The sequence below is a fragment of the Mus musculus genome, chromosome Y (assembly GCF_000001635.26).
Source record: "Mus musculus strain C57BL/6J chromosome Y, GRCm38.p6 C57BL/6J".
Lineage (NCBI taxonomy): Eukaryota > Metazoa > Chordata > Mammalia > Rodentia > Muridae > Mus > Mus musculus.
Window position 1 is genome coordinate 65,194,363 of NC_000087.7, and position 20,955 is coordinate 65,215,317.

General features: G+C 36.5%; 1 protein-coding gene across 1 annotated transcript; it reads right to left on the reverse strand.

The window, feature by feature from the left end:
• Positions 1-10,824: 10,824 nt before the first annotated feature.
• Positions 10,825-13,217, reverse strand: Gm20924 (predicted gene, 20924). The gene is made up of 2 exons (NM_001384236.1): positions 13,042-13,217; positions 10,825-11,928 (listed from the first exon to the last, which is right to left on the reverse strand). Exon 2 carries the CDS (start codon positions 11,644-11,646, stop codon positions 10,963-10,965), a length of 684 nt encoding a protein of 227 aa, NP_001371165.1. The 5' UTR covers positions 11,647-11,928; positions 13,042-13,217; the 3' UTR covers positions 10,825-10,962.
• Positions 13,218-20,955: the final 7,738 nt, after the last annotated feature.

A 20,955-nucleotide genomic window follows, 5' to 3' on the forward strand; every position in this document is an offset into this window, starting at 1 on the left:
TTCTTCTTGTTCTTCTTGATATTGTCTTTGGTCTCCTTCTCCTCCTCATTCTTCTTCTTCTTCTTCTTCTTCTTCTTCTTCTTCTTCTTCTTCTTCTTCTTCTTCTTCTATGCCTTTGACTTCTCCTTCTCTTCCTCCTTCTCTTATTCTCCTTCTCTCCTTCTCTCCTCCTTATTTAACCTTCTCCTTTTCTACTTCTCCAAGTCCTCCTCCTTCTTTTTGCTCTTCCTCTTCTTTTGTTCTTCTTCCTTCTCCTTCTCCTTGTCGTTCTGCTCCACCCATTCCTCTTCCTTTCCTTCTTCTCTCTTCCTCTCCATATTCTTCTCCTTCACTTTCTTTTTCTTCTTCTACATTTTTCTCTATCTCACCCTCCCTGACTCCCTCCTACCCTTACCCTACCCTCCCTGATGCATTCACAGACTCTCCTCCAGTACTAATGGTCATTTGAATTTTGTCTTGCCAAGCTATGAAAACAAGGATGGTCTCCTGAGGCATCCCCTGTTACTGGTCTTTTCCATATGTCTTTTCAATTGTCCTTTCACTGTTTTACAGATTTCTTCTAAGATCATTTTACCCCACCCCACCTCCATGCCTTGATTTCTTATGGTGGGAGTGTCCAGAGTTTCAAACTCACATCCTCTTTCCTGGTGTTCTGCCTGAGAAACCACAAAATCTAGGGGCTAGAGTTAAATTTGATCATTGAGCTTGGGGCATTGTGCTATGTACAAAATGCCTGGTCTCCAGTCATGCTGAAGTCCTTAAACCTGATGAAGCCTAATGGGTCGTAATTTTCACCTACATGGGAAGGAAGGCATTTACTCAGTGTTTCTGAAACCCTGGCTCCTGGTAAAGTTACCAAACCCACAAGCACTCCCGCCCAGCAGTGGCTAATGGCTAGCAGTCACATACAAAATGACCAAAGGTTCTGATCTTCGGGTTAGATAACTTCTAGTTACCTAGCAACAGCAAGATAACAAGCCCAATATATGAGAGGCTACTTAGCCCTACATCAGTCTCTCCCTCTCTCTCTCTCTCTCTCTCTCTCTCTCTCTCTCTCTAACTTTTACAATCCTTACTCTTTGTAAACTTTTACCTCTTTCTCTAAGTGTTCACCTTTCTTACTCTCTAACTTGCTTTCTGTCCTTCCTTCTATGTCTTTCCCCATCTCTCCTTTTGGCCATGGCATGTCTAACAATCTTTTTACCCTTTGTTTTTCTCACTGCTGTCTAAAATAAAGCTCTAAAACATTAGACTGTCTATGTTTTTTTAAGGCCCAATATGGGATGCCAGAGACTAAGAATCTGGTACCATTGCCTTCCCCTAGTTCACCCCCATTCGTGTAGTGTCAGTGGATTTACACAACCAGATGCACAACCAGGGATGCATGGTAATTATCCTTCACTCCTCCCATGTCAGCCTTCACAGAGCACAGAACCTTCTGCTGGCCATATTCTCTCTCACTTCATAAACTTCCCCTAAACCCACAGTTTCACACTGGACACTTAACATTACTACGAATTATTATAATGTAACTGCATTTAAATTTAAAAATCATCTCCTCATTTGTTTTGGTAACAATCCAATGCTTAACAGATATTTGTTAGTAGTGCTTACCTGTTGACATTGATACCATGAACTTCTTATTACTTCTGGTGCTTGTGATTTTTTTTCCAAGCAAGATGAGGACTTGAACAATTTATGAAGTCATGTCTTTAGACTCACAGCACTTACATGATGTAGTTCTAGTTTCCCAGAGACTTCCAGTATCTGTGATGAGCCATAAACTTGGGACATCTGCAGCATGACCCAGAGTTTCATTGTGCTGAGCAGAGAGATCCCAAGATTTGATTGCTTTCTCTGTCCAAAGTATATATATGCGATTAAATTACAATTGCATAGTGGTTTTTATTACTCTGTGTTATTATCATTTCAAATCCTCTTATTTCTTGGCTGAGTTGCTAAATGATACCTTGTTCTGTGAACCAGCTGCCACTTTTGTTCTAAAGCGATTGGATGAATCTTTTCAGCTTTCCTAGTTCCATTTACTGAGAAAGGTAGCTTCCCTCTGAGGTTATGGTCTCAGAAGTTGTTGGATGTTTCAAACCCTTCCCTGGAATGTCTGGGACTCTGCAGAAAAGGAACGAAGACTTTTGAAACAAAAGCGAGAAACTACTTGGTGACTTCTTCTTGTCTTGTGAAAATTCTGAGATCCATTCTTGCAACTGGAAATTTTCAAACACATTAAAATTATTCTACAATGAGAAAATCAACTGCATTATAATTCTGATACTTACTGACACATGAGTTATAAGGATGTTCTTTATTAAAAAAATCAATTAGTTCTTACACTCTTTATTTCGTTCTAGAACACATTTTCCCCCTTTTAACAGCTAAAAAAATCTATTTTAATTCAATTTCATTTTTAAAAATCCATATTATTTTAAAAACTTTAGTGGTAATTGTAATAAGTATCTATAAAGTGTTGCAGATGGATCATGCCCCCTCTTTCTGAGGCTAATGGAAGGTTATTAAAAAAATTCTTTCTAATGAACATCTATTCTTGTTGTTGTTTTTGTTGTTGTTGTTATTGATGTTGTTAGAGGTTATTACTTGACTTCAGGAATGTTAAATGCTAATGAGGGTCTTATTGTTCTCCAGATGTCTTCTATCACCCCCCCAATATATATATATATATATATATATATGTATATATATATATATATATATATATATATATATATATATATATATATATATATATATTTGTAAAAATGTGGTGAGTCCCTGAATGCACAATATCAAATGTTTCTGATTCAACTTGTGCACAATGCAATCTAGATTCTGTCTTTTTACATTGGTTTTCCTTTGCAGGGAAATGAAATACCAAAGCCTATCTGAAATTAAGGATTTTTCAAAAGTCTCATTTCCTTGGGAATTCTAAATAAAAGTTTATATTCATTATGGAGAATGTATTATGAGCTTGTCAAGGGCATTTTAATATGAATTTCTTTCCTGTTATGTTTATTTTTCCTTGGTGATTTGAAGTCGAAGCTGCTCAAATGAAAAAAAAAAAAGAGGTATCTAAAACTACTTCTCATTATCTCACTTTCTTTAAATTGAGATTTCTGATGTTGAGGAGGAATGAAGTGAGTGTGCAGATTTTGTCCACATAATTCCTAAAAGAAAGAGCAATAGTCATGTTCCACAAACACCTGTATTCGACACCCCAATTAAATTGCATGGGTACTGGCTGAATCTAAAGTCCCTGTAAATGAATGTGTTTGTGTGTGTGTGTGTGTGTGTGTGTGTGTGTGTGTGTGTGTGTGTGTGTGTGAATATTTCCATGTGTGTGTGTCTGTGACTCAGTATATCTAGGTGAATATGTACATGTGTGTGTTAGGATTTTATTGCTGTAAACAGACACACTTATCAATGCATGTTTTATTAGAAAACCATTTAATTGGGGCTGGCTTACAGGTTCAGAAGTTCAGTCCATTATCATCAAGTTAAGAATATGTCAGGATCCAGGCAGTCATGGTTCATTTGGAGCTGAGAGTTCTACATCTTCATCTGATAGTTGCTTGGAAATGAATAGCTTCCTGGCAGTAGGCAGAGGGCATTAAAGTCTGTTCCCACTCAACATCAAATGTGTTTTTGAGTGTTTATGTGAGTATTAGTATGGGTTCTATTGACATGAAGTGTCACCAGGATCATAGTAAATTTTGAACACTTTGTAACTTCTTTTCAGATGTTTACTCCATTATTTTCATGGCTGGAAACATGGTTGCCTTCAGACAGACACAGTGTTGGAGAAGGAGATGAGTTTTAGGTCTTGATATACAGGAAGCAGATGGAGACTGTGTCAAACTGGAGATTGCTTAAGGACAGCAGACATCCAAGCCTACCACCAAATTGTTACATTTCTTCCAACAAGATCACACCAACTCAACAAAGACACATCTCCATCATTGTCCCAACTACTCCACCAATGTCACACCTCCTGAAACTATTCCACACCTCCTGAGAGTGCCACACCTATTGGCACTATTTATATGGGCCCATTAACATTATTCTTAAAACTGTTCAATGGACCTTTCATTAAAGGTAACTTTAATGAAAGAAATAAAGAATGTTTCAAAAAATAAACAGGAGTATGTATGTCTTGGTTACTGTTCTCTTGCTGTGAGAGACATCATGACCAAACCAACTTATAAGAGGAAACATTTAATTGTGGTCTTAGAGTTCCAGAGGGCAAGTCCAGGATATCATGGTAGACACCATGGCAACACAGAGGCAAAACATGTAGAGCAGTAGTTGAGAGCGAACAACTTATGATGGAGATGGCAGAGAGTAATGAAAGAGGGAGAGAGAGAGAGAGAGAGAGAGAGAGAGAGAGAGAGAGAGAGAGAGAGAGAGAGAGTTAGAGAGAGAGAGAGGAGAGAGAGAGAGAGAGAGAGAGAGAGAGAGAGAGAGAGAGAGTTAGAGAGAGAGAGAGAGCCTGATGGGTTTTGATATTTCAAGGCTCTGTGACAAGTCTCCTTTAATAATAAAACAAATTCTAATTCATTCTAAACAGCCCATCACCTGGAAAACTAACACATTTGAACGTGTGATCATCTTTGGCACACATTTATTCAAAAGAATAAAGGAATGAAAAAGAAAATGAAATCAACTAATAAGTGGCCATGACACTTGGTAGTATACTTTATATCATTACTTTTCATTTCTCACAGTTTAGGGTTATTTGCATAACATATTTCTGATCAGCCATCATTCTCAAACAATCCAAAGGCATCCTAACCCCACCCCACACCCACACACACATTTCTACTTGATTAACCATATTAGCATTACTTATTTTCATGGAAACATATCCCTTATTCCTGATTTAGTTCAAATCGTGAGAAATGTTGATGTATAATTAATTCCTATTCATAATGGGATAAAACAGAAGTCAACAGGATTGAATCCATTGTTCCTTGGAGCAGAAGATTTCCCATCGATTTAGTAAAATATTATAAATATGATTTTAAAAGAAGGCAACACCCTGAAAAAGTCTTATTTTCATATTTTCATTATTTACAGACCATTCTGTGGTATAAATAGGAATCTAGAGGAAGAAAGGTGTTTAAAGTCACTGACACACACACTTAACTGAGGTTTCCTTAGCACAGGAAGAAGATATATCAATCCTCTATATCTGGAGAGTTTCTCCAGGACCCTAATGATATAAAAGTCTTCAGGTCTCTAGGTTAAAACAACATTGCTTTTGCCTATAATTTATGGAAAGTAACCTCTTTTATACAGTAATCATATTGATGTGTGTATGCATACAGAAATATACAGGTAAGTCCAGAGGATAGGGAAGGGTATACTGTTTTCTGCTACTTCACTCCCTAATTTTCCCCTTGTGACAGGGTTTCTTGCTGAGCTAGGAGTGAGGCTGACATTCAGGAAGCCACAGTCATCCTTCTGTCTCTGCCACTCCAATTCCTAAGCACTGGTGTTGTAGGTGAATGTTTGACCAAACACTTGGCTTTACCCCTGGGACATCTCCCCAGATTCTTCTTTATTTTAAATAACCTCTGGATTACTTTTGCCCTCAATGTAATGAAACTGCTGTATAAGAATTTGTTATTTAGAAGATGGACATATAAGTGGTCTGTGTGTGTTCAGTACAGACATGGTATATTAAGAACTACTTTCCTTAATTCCTTGAGAATTTCATACACTATATTTTGATGGAATTTACATTCCAATTCTTTTAGTAACTCCTCCCAGAACAAAACCTGGCCCACTCCCACCTAACTCCTCCTGCCAACTTCATATCTCGTCTTCTCCCCTTTGTTACAACCCATTCAAATCATTTGTGTTTCCCATAAACTCTTGGACATCTGGCTTCCAGTAGAGAATGAACAATCTATCACCTTCAAAGTCAATACCTTTGATGAAAACTGACTATTCATCCTTCATCAACTGTCTATACCTTATCAGATAGCGATAAGTGATAGTGAGCCTTCCCGTTCAGTGATGGAAGACAGAATGGCCTGATTTTGTGCAGAAAGACACAGTTTTTCTCTTACCTCTGTGCCTTACAAGATTTTCATTCTCTTCCTTGAGGATTTCTAAGATTCAGCTCCTCTACTTCTTGCCTCTTTCTGTGAGTATTTGTGAATATGCATGTGTGTCTATATTACAGATGTCTGAGTTTACATACAACTCAACTCAGAGTGGGATTTTGCAATTAACTGCTGGCACTATCTCACACTAGACTATATTCCTTAATGCAGACTTGGTGTGGGTAAGTATCAGAAAGGAACTGGAAATTGCTAGATATCTTCAGAGTTAGTTGTAGTATAGGTGAAGTTTAGACTTCTGACCTTACATTCTGGCTAGAACCTATGGGTTTAAGATGCATAGGTAGGTGATCAATATCCTGAACTTGCATTGCATTTTTGTTCTTTTTGAACAAAACGGAGATATCCTTGAAGAGATAGATGGATCCTATCACTTTGTTTCAAATAAAGATTTCTGTGGTTAAATTGTTTTGAAATGTCAGTCATGGGTCTTTGATGAAGGCTTTGTTCCACAGTACAATGTTCATAGGTAGTACAATATGCTCTCTGAAAAGTGATTGGAACCTGAGGGCTTTAATCAATGAGTTAATCAATCAATAAATGTGCATGGAATGGGTAAAAAACTTGTAAATGAACGTGGTCATTTGGACATGTCTTCAAAGCTGTTTATTGTCTTTGTCCCTTCTTGTGTTAATGCTGACTAGCTGCCAATAAGTTGAACAATTTTGCTGCTTCATGCCCCTTTCATATTCATGTGATCATGGATCCTTCTTTCATTTGTGATAGTAACATGTCAGGTTCAGAGGAAACATGGCTTAATTCTTTAATTTTTTTTTCTAGAAACGGCATGCTAAGTGTAGAACCAATGTTACCTAGTTGTTGTAGTTGGAATATTCAGCCACGGTATCTGTTGTCTTTGAGACTCAAGAACTTTGCTGCTACCCACACCACTGGTCTTTTTTCTGAATTCACTATTGTATTTTAGTAGATTTCAATATCATATGAAGTACCAGAAAAATGAGTGAAAAATGACAGTGGTGAGATGTGTTTAGAATTATTAAATTACACACTTAAAAATAAATAAATCAATGGATTTATATAGTACATAAATAAAACTCCAATAAAACTTCTGAAAAGGCTTAACTAAATGTGATGCTTCTCATGTGAGTTGTTATTTGTCATAGCACCTGTGATTTAGCTGTTAATAGTAGTGGGTTTTATTACTTATGAATCAGACACCAATACATCCATGAAGGGGTAACACTCCATTCCCTCAGGAGAAATAAATCAATTAAAAGTCATTGGATTAATTGATGAGAATTTTTTCTGGTTAAAGCTGACTTGGCAGGAAGTTGGACAGATTGGAGTGTCTCCCAGAAAGTGTAACACACATTAGAATGTAGGTGTTGTGAGGCTATAAGACATATTCACTACTTGTCACCTATCATTGAGTATTCTTGCTGTTGGAGGTACTTACCCTTCACTTCTGCCATGGAGGGAAGTGGGTCTATACCTAGTCAGAAGGAGGAGATTGGGATGAATAATGTTTGTGTGGGTTATGGAGCAGGATAAACCTTAATGTGCTGGGATTTTTTTTATCTCCAACTTGACAATCTAGCATCACCTTAGGAGAGAGAACAATTGAAGAATTGTCTCTATTCACTTGGTTTTTGGGTAAGTCTATGGGACATTTTCTTCCTTGATGGTCGATGTGTGAGGGTAGGCAACTGTGGGTAAGCTCATCAGTAGTCATTTATAAAAGGGAGGCTTTTACTCTGTATTTAAAATAAAATATTTGATCAAGCCACATGATTTTTGGTGGTTTGAATAAGAATATCCCCTATAGATTCATATATATGGATATTTAGTCACCAGGGATTGGCAGTGTGTTTAAGGATTAGAAGGAATGAGAGAAGATGTGGCTTCATTGGAGGAAGTGGTAGTGTCAATAAGGGTGGTCTTTGAGTTTTCAAGAAACCAATGTAATGGCAGAATATCTGTCTCTGTCTAAGGATCAATAGTTCTATTGCTCCAGTGCTGCGGTCACTAACTTGATGTTGGACTAAACTTCTGTAAGTGTATTCAAGCCCCCAGTTAATGCTTTGTTTCATAATAGTTGTTTTATCCATGATGTCTCTTCACAGCAATAGAACAATCACTAAGATAGGGTCAAGCAATAAGCACTCTTTCCTGGTAATGCTTCAAGTTCCTGTTTTGCCTTCCTTGGTAATAGTCTGTAACATGTAAGCTAATAACCCTTATATTCCCAAGTTATGTTTGATGTTAGTATTCATCAGTGTGAGAAAGATGCAAACTAGAACAATTGCATGTCATTATATACATGAGAATATCTTACCTTTAAATTAAAATAAAACACCTACACATTATTTGTCCTTATAGGATAAGTGACAGTGGTACTATTAGATATTTTGTTTCTCTAAGAAATTGTCTTACTTAAAATTTCTATTGTTGTAAGGACATACCATGTCCAAAGAGCTATTTCCATAGCAAAAGTTTTATTCAGCTTATATTCCACATTGCTGTTCATCATCAAAGTAGTTGGGAAAGAAACTGAAACAACACAGGTTCTTGGATCCAGAAGCTCATGCATAGGCCATGGAGTGGTGATGCTTATTGACATGCTCCTTAAGTCTTGCTTCCATAAGGAGCACAAGACTACCACCACAAGGATGTCACCACCCACAATGAACTGGGTCCTCTCCCACCAATTAAGAAAATTCCTTACAGCTTGATCTTAAAGAGGCATTTTCTCAACTGAGGCTCCTCCTCTTTCAAGACTCTAGATCTTGTCAAGTTTCTATGAAACCAGTATGGCACTCTGAATGTAGTTGGACTACGAGGAGGTGTGGCCTTATAGGTGTAGGTGTAGCCTCTTTGGAGGAAGCATATCACTGTGAGGCTTTAAAGCTCTGCTCAGTGTGGAAGACACCATCCCTGCATGCAGAAGACTCTAAGCTTCCTCTCCACCACCACATATTCCCAGCCACTTGCATGTTTACTTCCTTGATGATAGTGGACTGAACCTTTGAAACTGCAATGAAATGTTGAAAAGCCCTAATGAAATGTTTCTAATGAGTTGCCTTAGTCATAGTGATTTTTCACAGCATTGGAACCCTAATTAAGACATCCAGCTAGCACAAAAACTCTCTTAAATACCAAAATTAATCAACAATAGAGAGTATTTTCAAGTCATTTGGCATTTAAACTTATTCTAGAGAAAAAACACAAATGATTGAGTCCATGACAAGCCTGACTAAAAACAAAAAAAAAAAAACAAAAAAAAAAACAATACAAAAACAAAAACAAACAAAAAAAACCAAAGAAAACAAAAACAAAAACAAAACTACAACAACAATAAAAACAAACAAACAAAAGAAACACTCAGAGTGCATATGGGACCCAGTAAGACCCCCATGAAGCACAGGGGCTACTCAGGAGTAGTGACCAACTTATTGGGCAACCTCATAGAGTTTGAAACCCATGAGAACTGGCATAGAAAAGAGGTCAGCACATATGCATTGAGTACACCTTCACTGTTTTATGAGAATGAGGTCACACATAAATTTAAGACTGGAATTTCCAGGGAATAGACAGGCTGAAATGGTACATAGGTATGTTGGGAGTCAGATGTTTGGAGGAGAGCCAGGGGAACAGGCCATGGGGAACATTTTGATGGTCATCTGGGGCACTCCACAGAGACATCCAAAAGATCACAGGATTCATCCCAGGCAAAGAGTGCTCAGGGAAAGCACTCAGGATCCATGCCCCACCATATATTATCTCACCGTATACTCATTTTCTCTTTTAAATTACTATTTGACCTGATCGGCTGGCTATTTGTTAAGAAACCAAAGAACCTAATGTGGATATGTCCAATTTTAACTACTTGCAGAAAATTGCTATTCTTCCTGGGTCTCCTGCTTCACATTTTGAGAACTTCATCTTAGAATATTTTTGTTCCTCAGTGTCCTCTACTCCTTTGTGTGTCCTTTATTGTTTTTAAAGGTCACCATCAATTTAATCTTTCTTAACTTCTTCCTGGTCTCTTTTCTGCATGTTAATATTGGATTTCTTAAAAAGATATCTTAATGGGAATTGAGAGATGACCATGTTGTCAAGAGCACTTTTGTACCGCAAAAAAACTGGATTTGTTTTCTTGAATTCATATCCAATGGTTAACAATCAGCTTTAATGCCAGCTCCATGGGATCTGACAACTCATGTCTCTGTGGTCACCTATACTCTCAAGCTACTACCCACCCATATAAATAAAGATAATAAATCTTAAAATGAGAGACAAGTTTCATTTGGTTTCATTATTCAAATGAACCTGATTTTGTCTGATTTCTGAGTCTCTTTGGATCAGTTTTCTGGGTTGCACTTTGTGTAACAAGGTCACATTCCTTTTATCTATCACTCTTTCCCCCAACTTGTTGTTTCTCCCTCAGACTTCATTCCAGAGATTCTATCTATGTCCTGTCTTTCTCCCCTTCTTCCTAAAAATCCATCTATTGCTGCCATCCCTGCTCCTCTAAGTCATATCTCCAATTCCTTGCTCACTATGCAGACCACAGAATCTAAGTCCTGTCCATTTTAGCCTGTGTAATATTAGATGTATGCACTGTTCACAGCCTGAGTTGCAACTTTCATCTTGCTTTGATGTTCTTTCCACCATAGTCCATCTCTTCCAACAATGTGTTCACTAAAAGCATGCCATGTCACACGTATTAATTTTTAGAACAAAACAAATTTTATTGACAAAGATACTGAGGTTGTCAAAGACCCATAGGTACCCAACACAGGAAAATAAACATTTTTTTCAATCCTATAAGTTTACATTTCTGTACTTTGTGATTTTTTTTAATTTAAGTGATATTTGACACCAGAATATAGACATAGATATGTAGGTCACCAAGAAATTTGATAAAGTACACAGTAGAATTGGCTAGAACTTTGTAAACAACCTTTCCGAACTTTTTGGATCCATCATCTCTGGTGTACTGCACCCAGGAACCTATTAAGAAGTCATTGTCATCACCTGATCTCGCCTCAGCCAGAGGGGTCTCTGGAATGATGTGGAGGTTACCTTCCTTGTAGTCATCCAGGAGCTGATAGACGTAGAGGACCGGATCCTTCTTGTAGGAAATGTAAAAATAGTCCTGTAAGAATGGCACCTGGGCTAGCACCATCCCACTCCAGTTGTCCTCAGAGCCATCTTTCCCCTCAAATTTGTGTTGTACCTCTCTGCAAACCAGGGCGCTGGCGAGGTGGACATCCCTCACCTGAAGAAAAACTACTTTGGGAGGCAAGACCTTAAGATTTAAAATCCTCTCATCGCTGTGGAGCTCCTGTCCGTAGACACTGTCAATTCCGTCATACTTCACCAAATAAAGAGAAGGGTTTGTTGGCAGTTGACCTAGAATGATGGCCTTCCAATGGGTGACAGGCTCATTACCTTGCTTCCACCCGTGAGAAATTCTGCAGCCAACAATATTCCCCAGGGCCTGGGAAGAAGGCTTCCTCCTACTCTTCTTCTTGAGTGATGTCATGCTCAGACTCTTCAGAGGTATTGTCTTCTACCTGGCTGTAGACCTGTTGTGCTAGATCACACTGTCTAAGTGGCTTCCATTCTCTTCAAATATCATACTTGCCCATTGCCTGGGACTGAAGATCTTGCCCGTTTACGCCAGACACAATGCTGTTGCCTCTGTCATATATATGAATTCCTGATGGGCAATGGTTATGGGTTGGGAGTGAATGCTGGACCAAGACTCTTCTCTACGAGAACTTCTGAGCATGTGAAGAAGACTATGCTAAACAGATTTGAGCTCCTAAAATTAATTTTATAAAAATAAGAAGTTAATAAGTCAGCCATGGTGGTACACGCATTTAATCCCAGAACTCAGAAGGCAAGGACAGGCCGATTTCTAAATTAGAGACCAGCCTGGTCTACAAAGTGAGTTCCACGGAAGCCAGTGCTATAGAGAGGAACCCTGTCTCAACAACAACAACAACAACAACAAGTAAAAGAAAACAGAAGAAAATCAAACGAAAAACAAACAAAAGAGAAATTCAAACAAAAAATAACAAAACAAACAATCAAATGGAGAAGTTAATAGGAAGTGGTGGTGACCCATAACTTTAATCATAGTACTCAAGAGGCAGAGTGAGGCAGACCTTAGTGAGATAAAGGCTAGTCTGGTCTACACAGTGAGTTTCCTGACAGCCAAATCTAAACATACAGAAACTCAAATAAAATTAACCAAGCAGGCAAACAAACAAACAAAGAAACAAAGAAACAAAAAAACAAGGAAATAAAAATAGTGTAATTAACAAGTAATTCTCTAGAGCTCAGAAGAATATACTCAGATCAACATTTATTTCTTCAGCCCTGAGTTAATTTGTCTCTGATGAGGATCATCTCCTTGAAATTCTATGTCAATTTAGGTTGTGCTATGACTATTACACCCAATGATCAAGAAGAAGAGAAAAAAAAAAATAAAAGGGCCAGAAGGGTCACCATGACTCTCTTGTAAGTGTAAGGTCTGAGCTAAGTGCCTGCATTCACAAATATCTTCCCAGGGACACAGCACACCACTGTTTTTCTTTATTGTTTCTCCTGACCCAGCTTCAGAATTATTTGATGAAGCCATTGCATCAGTGAACTCAAGAACAACTCAACAATTTGAGGCAATATCAGCCATTTAGAACTAATATCTTCTAACATGCACTTGGACAAAGAGGAGATTTGGCATTTTAGTGGAATTGTGATCTAGATATTGTTAGCAAGGATAATAAATTCAGGAGATAAACTAACCTAGACCATTCATCTCCCTAGCTAATAAACATGGAGAAAGTAAATTGTACAGTAACTCTCTGTAGGAGAGAAAATTTTTAGCTTTCTGTAGCTATGAGGGTCCTAATTACTTCATAAATATACTTACCCATAGAAAAATATCCTAGTTGTCAAGATTCTGTCTCCTGATACAGACCAGGCACCAAAAGCCTGTGGGAAAAAATGACCTGGCTTTGACACACCACTGTGAAGATAGTGAACTCACCTTCAATGGATTCTAGCGCCTCCAAGTGGAATAGATGCGCAACCTCCAGCCAGTGCTCTGTGACATCACCCTAGTTCAGCTTACATCATAGAACCCCTCTCAGGCTGGTTCCTTCCCTAGTTACACTCAGAAACGTTCAGCATCTCGAATTTACCTTTTCATATGGCCTCCTAGAAATAATAAATAAATCCCAACTGAAAGGCCTGATGATCTGAGTAATATTCTGCCAAAGAATTTCACCCTTGCATTGTTTTTATTGTTTGGTTGTTGGATTTTTATTTATTTGTTTGGTTTGTGTTTTGTTTTGTTTCATTTTTGTTTTATTTTCGTTCTGAGAAAGTCTTCGGTTTCTGACTTGACAACATCCATGGTGGTTATTTTTCATGTTCCAACCTTTCCCTTGGTTATCTTTAAGCTGTGCTTCTTATCATAAATATTGCCAGACTCTTTGAGGCAGCACACTGGATAGCACACCAATTTTCACTTTATGAAAACCCACAGTTAGAGGAGGACTATTTTTATGCAAACAAACCTGGAATTTGACAGGGTTAAATGACATATATTGAAACCAATGGCAATCATGAATTATGGATTCTTTGGAAAGTAAGAGGAAAACATAGATCTTGGGCATGCTTACAAAGTTGTGATAAAATTAAAACAAACCTGATATCTCCCAGTCATATTTTAAAGGTTTTTAAAATTTACCAGCACTTCTGATTACAAGGAATTTCAGAGATTAAATGCAGTAAAACAGGATGAAATAGATGAGGTAATTTTAGTTTTGAAATATGTGTAGACAGAATACTGGACACAGGTATGTATAAAATTTACTTACAAATTAGAGGACACTTTAATTGTTCATGCCACATAGATCTTCAGTTCTTCAAAAAAAAATCGTTTTCAGTACATTCCATGGTCCCCACCACACCCTGTACATCATCTTCATAGAATATGACACTATCCATAGAGAGCTAGATCCTTCAACAACAGTCATAAAAAAAATCATTCCTTAAGGTGTGGCCACAGGCCAATGTGATGGAGGATCTTTATCTGAGATTCTATCTTCCCAGGTTGATTTAAGTTCAAAAAAAAAAAATCTAAGAAGGACCACTACATATCCATATCATCAATATTGATTGCCTCACTGTATGAAACATACATGCTATGGAGTGATTTTAGATGTCAACTACTGGATGAATGCCTTAAAAAGGAGAGACAGAGAGAAAGAGAGAGAGAGAGAGAGAGAGAGAGAGAGAGAGAGAGAGAGAGAGAGAGAGAGAGAGAGAAATATATTTCTCATCTATGTGTATTAGTGCAGGGCTTTGTTTTCAAAAAAATGGATGGAACGTTAAAATACTATATATTAGGTTAGACAAGTAAAACTCAAAATGACAATTGTGAAAATATAAATTTAATAAGAGGCATTAAAAAATAGGAGGTATTTTGGAAGAGTAGGCGCAGCAGCAGGGGGAGATTTGATACCAATGGAGGATAGTGGGGAGGATGAAGATGGTAAAAGGACACTATAAACCTGTGCAAAGGGTCACAGAAAAGGCCTGCGACTTGTACACTTAAAAAACACTGGTATAAAATAACAGAGTCCAAATAATATTTTGATTAATTTGGGGATTTTAGCTTCAAGACACTATAAAATATATTTGTATTTTTCAACTCAAGTGTGGTTCTTGCTATGTTGTACATGATATGGGTGACAGGATATGGTAAGGTGCTTCAATGTTTGTGTATCATTTATCATCAAATGCACATGTCACTCAGTGAGCTGCAAGGCTATCACAGGGAAGGAGGTATCTAAAGATATTAAGTGTACATGACGTAGGGAGAATAATGCCCCCACACTACTATAGATGTTGAAATAATCACATGTGTTTCCCAAGAATAATTTTCTGAAGATTAATCCCCAGGTGTGAATATATTTGGAAGAAATTGAATGGGTCAGGAGGGATATGACTTACATATAAAAATAATTTAATAATGCTGTTATAGAAAAGGTTTAATTATGAAAGGGAGTTTGGCTCTCTCTTTTCTCTTTTTAGCCCATTGGTTCCCACTGTGATGACATCATCTCACAAGAATTCACTCATTTGCTGATGGTGTGTTCATCATTGAATATACAGACTCCTGAAAAGAGTCATACAAAATATGCTTCATTATATACTAGACAATTAGTGTCATTTTGTTTGGCAATACAACATGTATGATTATGCCTCAGAATCATGAGCAACTGGGCCATATGGGAAATATAATTAGTATATTTCTGCTGACTGAAGATCAGATGTGTTGAGTGTTATCATGTGTGCTGTTCATGAGAGGAAGCTGCATAGATGGTGAGTATAGATCAGAGAGGAACATCCAAGGAGGACACTATGTAAGGAACCCTAGGAAGAGCACCATCACTGCTTTTAGCTAGTACACATATTTTTAGAATCCCCACTTTCTAGGGTGGAAAAGAAAACTGTATTACTCTAATTTACTAAGTATGGTCATTTGATACATCAGTGATCATCATCAATGTGAACAGGTGTTGACAGAAGTTTGGGGACTCAGAAGAAGCCTGTTCTAGGAAAACCCATTGCCTTCAAAGAACGGAGATTTCTGACCAGCAACACTGGATAAACAGTCTACATTGGCAGCAGTAGCCCCATTGTGTCCAAATTAGTGGTTTTCAATCCACTAATCCATCCATAAGCAGCCTCCAAACACTGACACCATTGTATACACTGGCAAGATTTTGCTGGAAGGACCCAGATTTAGCTGTCTCTTGTGAGGCTTTGCCATGGCCTAGCAAACACAGAAGTGGATGCTCACAGTCATCTATTGGATGAATCACAGGGACCGAAATGGAGGAGGTAGAGAAGGTACCCAAGGAGCTTAAGGGGTCTGCAATCCCATAAGTGGAACAACAATATGAACTAAAGAAACCCCCCAGAGCTCATTTTTCTAGCAGCATATCAGAGCTCATGTTTCTAGCTGCAGTTGTATCAGAAGATGGACTAGTTGGTTATCATTGGAAAGAGAGCCCCATCAGTCTTGCAAACTTTATATGCCTTAATTCAGGGGTATGCCAGGGACAAGATGTGGTGGTGGTGGTGGGGGTGTGGTTGAGGTGGGTATGTGGGGACTTTTGAGATAGTATTGGAAATGTAAATGAAAAAATACCTAATTTTTTAAAAAATGAGGAAACCATTGTCAGAATCACCAGCAAGAATTTTAAATAACTGCCCTAAAATCTGGATTTAGGATTCCTTGAGAATCTTCCAAAACAAAAGGAAATGCAGAATCTTGGTGCTGTAATTGGAGAAGCAAGAGAAAAGCAAACAAGAATTCATCACAGAAAAAAAGACAGAAGAAGTAAGAATTAAAGACATATTTGGGCAAGATGAATAGTGAAGTAGAGATTAGAGCAAGCAGAAAGGACTGAGGAGATAGCTCACTGCTTAGGCCCACTGATTGCTTTTGCACAGGACCAGGGTTCAATTTCTAACACCCACATGGTTGTTCACAACCACCTGCAATTCTAGTTCTAGACGATCTGATGACCTCTTTGGACAACACACACACACACAGACACACACACACGCACACACACACACACACACACACATATACTCACCCACAGAGAAAAAAATATTTTAGAAAACAATTATACAAACAAAAAGGAGTCAAGTATAGTTTTATTCCCCTTTAATACCAGCACTCAGAAGCAGGCTAAAATATGTACGTTGAATGACTGCCTAGCTGATAGGTGTGTTTTCAGAATTTTCTTTTTCTTTTTCTTTTCTTTTTCTTTTCTTTTCTTTTCTTTTCTTTTTTTTTTTTTTTTTTGATTTTAGGACTATTTCAGTATTTGTTTAAAGATTCTAGATTTTTTTTTCTATTTACTTCTTCTAATGTTTTAGGCTTTTTTTTCGGGCTTTTTAGTATTTTACAGTTTTCGGGTTTTTTTTTTTTTTTTGGGGGGGTGCAGGAGGGTAAAGCCCTTTGGGTTATTTAGAGTTTTAGGGTTTTAATGGTTTTAAATTTGGGAGGTTGTTTTGTCCTTACAAGTTTTTTGTTTGTTTGTTTGTTTGTTTGTTTGTTTGTTTGTTTGTTTGTTTTTGGTAGGGTTGAGGTTTGTTTGTTTATTTATGTATTTATTTATGTGTTTATTTATGTATTTATTTATTTATTTTAGATCTTGATTTCTCCTAGAAATTTAAGGTATTTCAGGGTTTTAGGGCTTTTTAGGGTTTATGAATAATTTTAGGATAATTGTAGTTTTTTGTGTGTTTTTGATCTTCTTGTTGTTTTGTTTTGTTTTGTTTTTGTTTCTTTTTATACTTTTAGTGTTTTATAGGGTTTTAGAATTTTGTAAAGGTTTTTTGTTTTCTTGTGTGTGTGTTTGCTTTTTTTTTATGGGTTTAGGATTATTTTTGTATCTTAGGAATTTAGTTAATGTTTCAGGGTTTTGTAAGCCTTTTGGGGGGGTAGGGTTGTTTTTATAGTCTCAGGATTTTAGTTAGGGTTTCAGGGTTTTTTTTTTAGGTGTTTTGTTGTTGTTGTTTTTTGTTTGTTTATTTGTTTGTTTTTGTTGTTTTGCTTTTTTAAGCGGGTTTTCAAGTTTTTTTTTTTTTGAGTTTCAGAGTTTTGATGTGTTTTTAGAACTTTTTAAAAAAACTTTTTTTAGGGTTTTACAGTTCTTTTGGGTCTTTTTACTGTTGTTGAGATTGTTTTAGAATTTTAGGGTTTTTCTTTATTTTTTAGTTTTGTTTTGTTTTTTAATTTAATTAAGGAATTTTTAAAATTTGTTTTAAGCATTTTTTTAATAAGGTTTGTAAAATGATTTTCTTTTCCAGTGTTTTTGGCGATTTTTTAAGGCAGAAGAATTTGTAGTTGTTGGGGTGGTGGTTTTGTATCTTTTCATTATCTTTTTTTTTTTTAATTTTTTTTTTTTTATTGTCTCATTAGGGATCTAGACTTGTAGAGTTTTGGATTTTTTTTTAGGGTTTTATAATTTTTTTAGGGTCTCTTTAGAGTTCTTGTGTTTTCTTATTTATAGAATTGTAGGGTATTAAAAATGTTTATTAAGATTAAAAAATAGCTTTTTTCGGTCATTTAGTGTTTGTTTAATAATTTTAGCGTTTTTAAGGTTTCAGGTTTTGCTTTATTGTTTTAGGGTTTTTTTTTTTACGTTTTTTTAAATGATTTTAGGGTTGTTCTCAGTGTATTTGGCGAGATTTTTTTTTTTAAGGCTTAGTGTGGTTATTGTTCTTTCCTTGTTTGTTTGTTTGTTTGTGGTAATGATTTTTTGTTTTTTTGGGTCTTTGTAGATATCTAGATTTTTTTTTGTTTGTTTGTTTGTTTGTTTTTTTAGGGTTTTAGGTTCTTTTAGTTTTATTTTTTCAAAAAAATATGTTTTTTTATTGTTTGTTTGTTTGTTTGTTTTTAGGGTTTTTGTTGTTTATTTAAAGCTTCAAGTTTATTTTCTTTTCTCTTCTTTTTTCTTTTTTTTTTATTTTTTAGAGTTTTTAGGGTCTTTAAGGTTCTATCTCTAAGAACATAGAAACTGAACCTATTGCTTTTAGATTATTTATAAAATGTATTCCATTCTGAAAACAAGAAACACTATAAAGTCATGTTTGTTCATTTGCGTGTATGTCCCCAGGAGCTATAGATTATGTGTGCCTAATGCAGAGCTCTACAATATGTCCTGATCATACAGATTTAATTGTCACATCATGAAAGTTCAAGAACTATAATATAAAGTTATATCTATGTATCCTAGTTCATTCATCCTTCAAACAAATATAGTAGAAATGTCACAGAGGGCAGAATTTATTGATCATGATTTCGAAAAAGGACCTCAAAAGTCATTAAATCAAGTATCTTATACTAGCCAAACTCTACCCATCTATCCAGTTCACTCCTGTAAGAATAATTGCACCTGGGTTTTGGTTAATTCTTATTAAATTCTCCAGTTAAAAAAGGTCTTTATTAGCCCCCTTCCAGCTTAGTGAAAAACTCCATTCACTCTCCTTCTGAAAGCAAAAGCATTTTTCTTTCACAGACTATGTTAATTTTACAACATTTGCCCCTGGATGGTTTCCATTTCCACAGTTTTGTTTGCCATGACTCAATATTTCATCTCTATTCAGACAACTCCTCTCATATATCACAGGTTAATACACAATGCTCATTTGTGAGTCATGCCAAGAAAGCGGAATGAACTTGTGGGATACAGAAGAGGGAAAGACACAAGAGCAACAGAAGTATCATTAAGCTGGATACTACTCTAGAATACTGCATGCTATTCATGTATCCTGGGGATCCAGAAATTCATCTAGACTGGACCCTAGTTATCCATTGGAAAGATGTAGTCTGAAGCTTAGCCTATTAACTGGCAGCTCCCATAGCTTTGAACCGATCCAATGATTTTTATCTTCCACACACCAACCAGTAGTTTCCAAGCTACATTCCCTCTCACAGGCAAAAGCCCGGAAAAAGAATAGAAAGCACTGTACTGTGTGCTAGGGTAGTGCTCATAGAAGGTATTGGCAATCTGCACTGAATCTATTAGCACAACTGCAAAGGTATGTGGCACAGGCAATCCAAGGATCACCATGCTTCCCATTTTATCTCTCCAGTCTATATATCCTCTCCCAACTCTACACACTATGCTCCTATTCCTAGGGATCATTTAGAGGTCTCATAAATACCACCATGTATAACCCCGGAAGATGAGAGATGTTTGAAGCACATCAATAGATTTTAAGTCTGACAATTGTTGATGTCATCAAAACAATTTTCTGAGGTGTGCTGTGCTTTTGTCAAACGATGGGGCTAGAATGGCCCTGCCAAGATCTAAAGCAGAAATACTAGTTTTTTGTTTGTTTGTTTGTTTTTCTATTATTATATTGGAACATGTCATCATCAATTGCACTTCCTCAGTCTAAAATAACAGGTGATACTTATAGTTATTTGCTGCCATCTCTAAAGTCTGGGCAAGGCAACTCCTGTGATTCTCCAAGCCTTGCTTCTTACCAGTTCTGGGCTATATGCTGTCAGGATAATGTTCTAAACAGGGAACTCTATGGATATCCAGATTTCAATAGTTTTCCCTTCAAAATTATAGTAAAAAAATTCCAATTGTACATTTATTTTAGTATTTCTGGTCAACAATTTCCTACTGAAGTGACAGCAATATTTACTATTTTTATATCTTTATACTAACATTATATTTCTGTTTGATTTGTAGGGGACAGGTTTATTTGAGACAGTCCTACATTACTCATGCTGACCTCAAACTTGCTATATAGCTATGGACAGTCAAAGGCCTTGATCCTCTTGCATTCAACTGCCAAGTGCTGGGATTACAGATTACAGTATCATAGCTATTAAAAGATTTTCTATGACTGATAAAAGAGGTGAGGATTTGACTTTAGGATTTCAGTATTTTTCTAATTGTAGTCATAGTTTACATTGAATAGAGTCATTATGTGAAAGGCAACAGAGATTCTGGTCTTTCAGATTTCTACTCATTAGTAGATCAGTTAATACATTTAAATATCTGCTAAAAATGTCATGGCCTACAGGAGAACAGTAGTTTAAGATCTTGCCTAGCGAGGTTTCTGATTTTAAGAGATTCAGAAAATAGGAGTAGATTTATGAGTTTAACATGAATGAGCATGTCTTATCTAATTTGCCAATGTTATACATAATAATACAAAACATGCATTTTAAGTTTTTAGAATTATTTTCCTAAAAACATATATATTTATGACCAAATGAGCTAGAATTACT

What these genes read in the sequence shown, in the direction of transcription:
- Gm20924 (NM_001384236.1), bottom strand. Translation starts at nt 11,646, where the DNA reads ATGACATCACTCAAGAAGAAGAGTAGGAGGAAGCCTTCTTCCCAGGCC.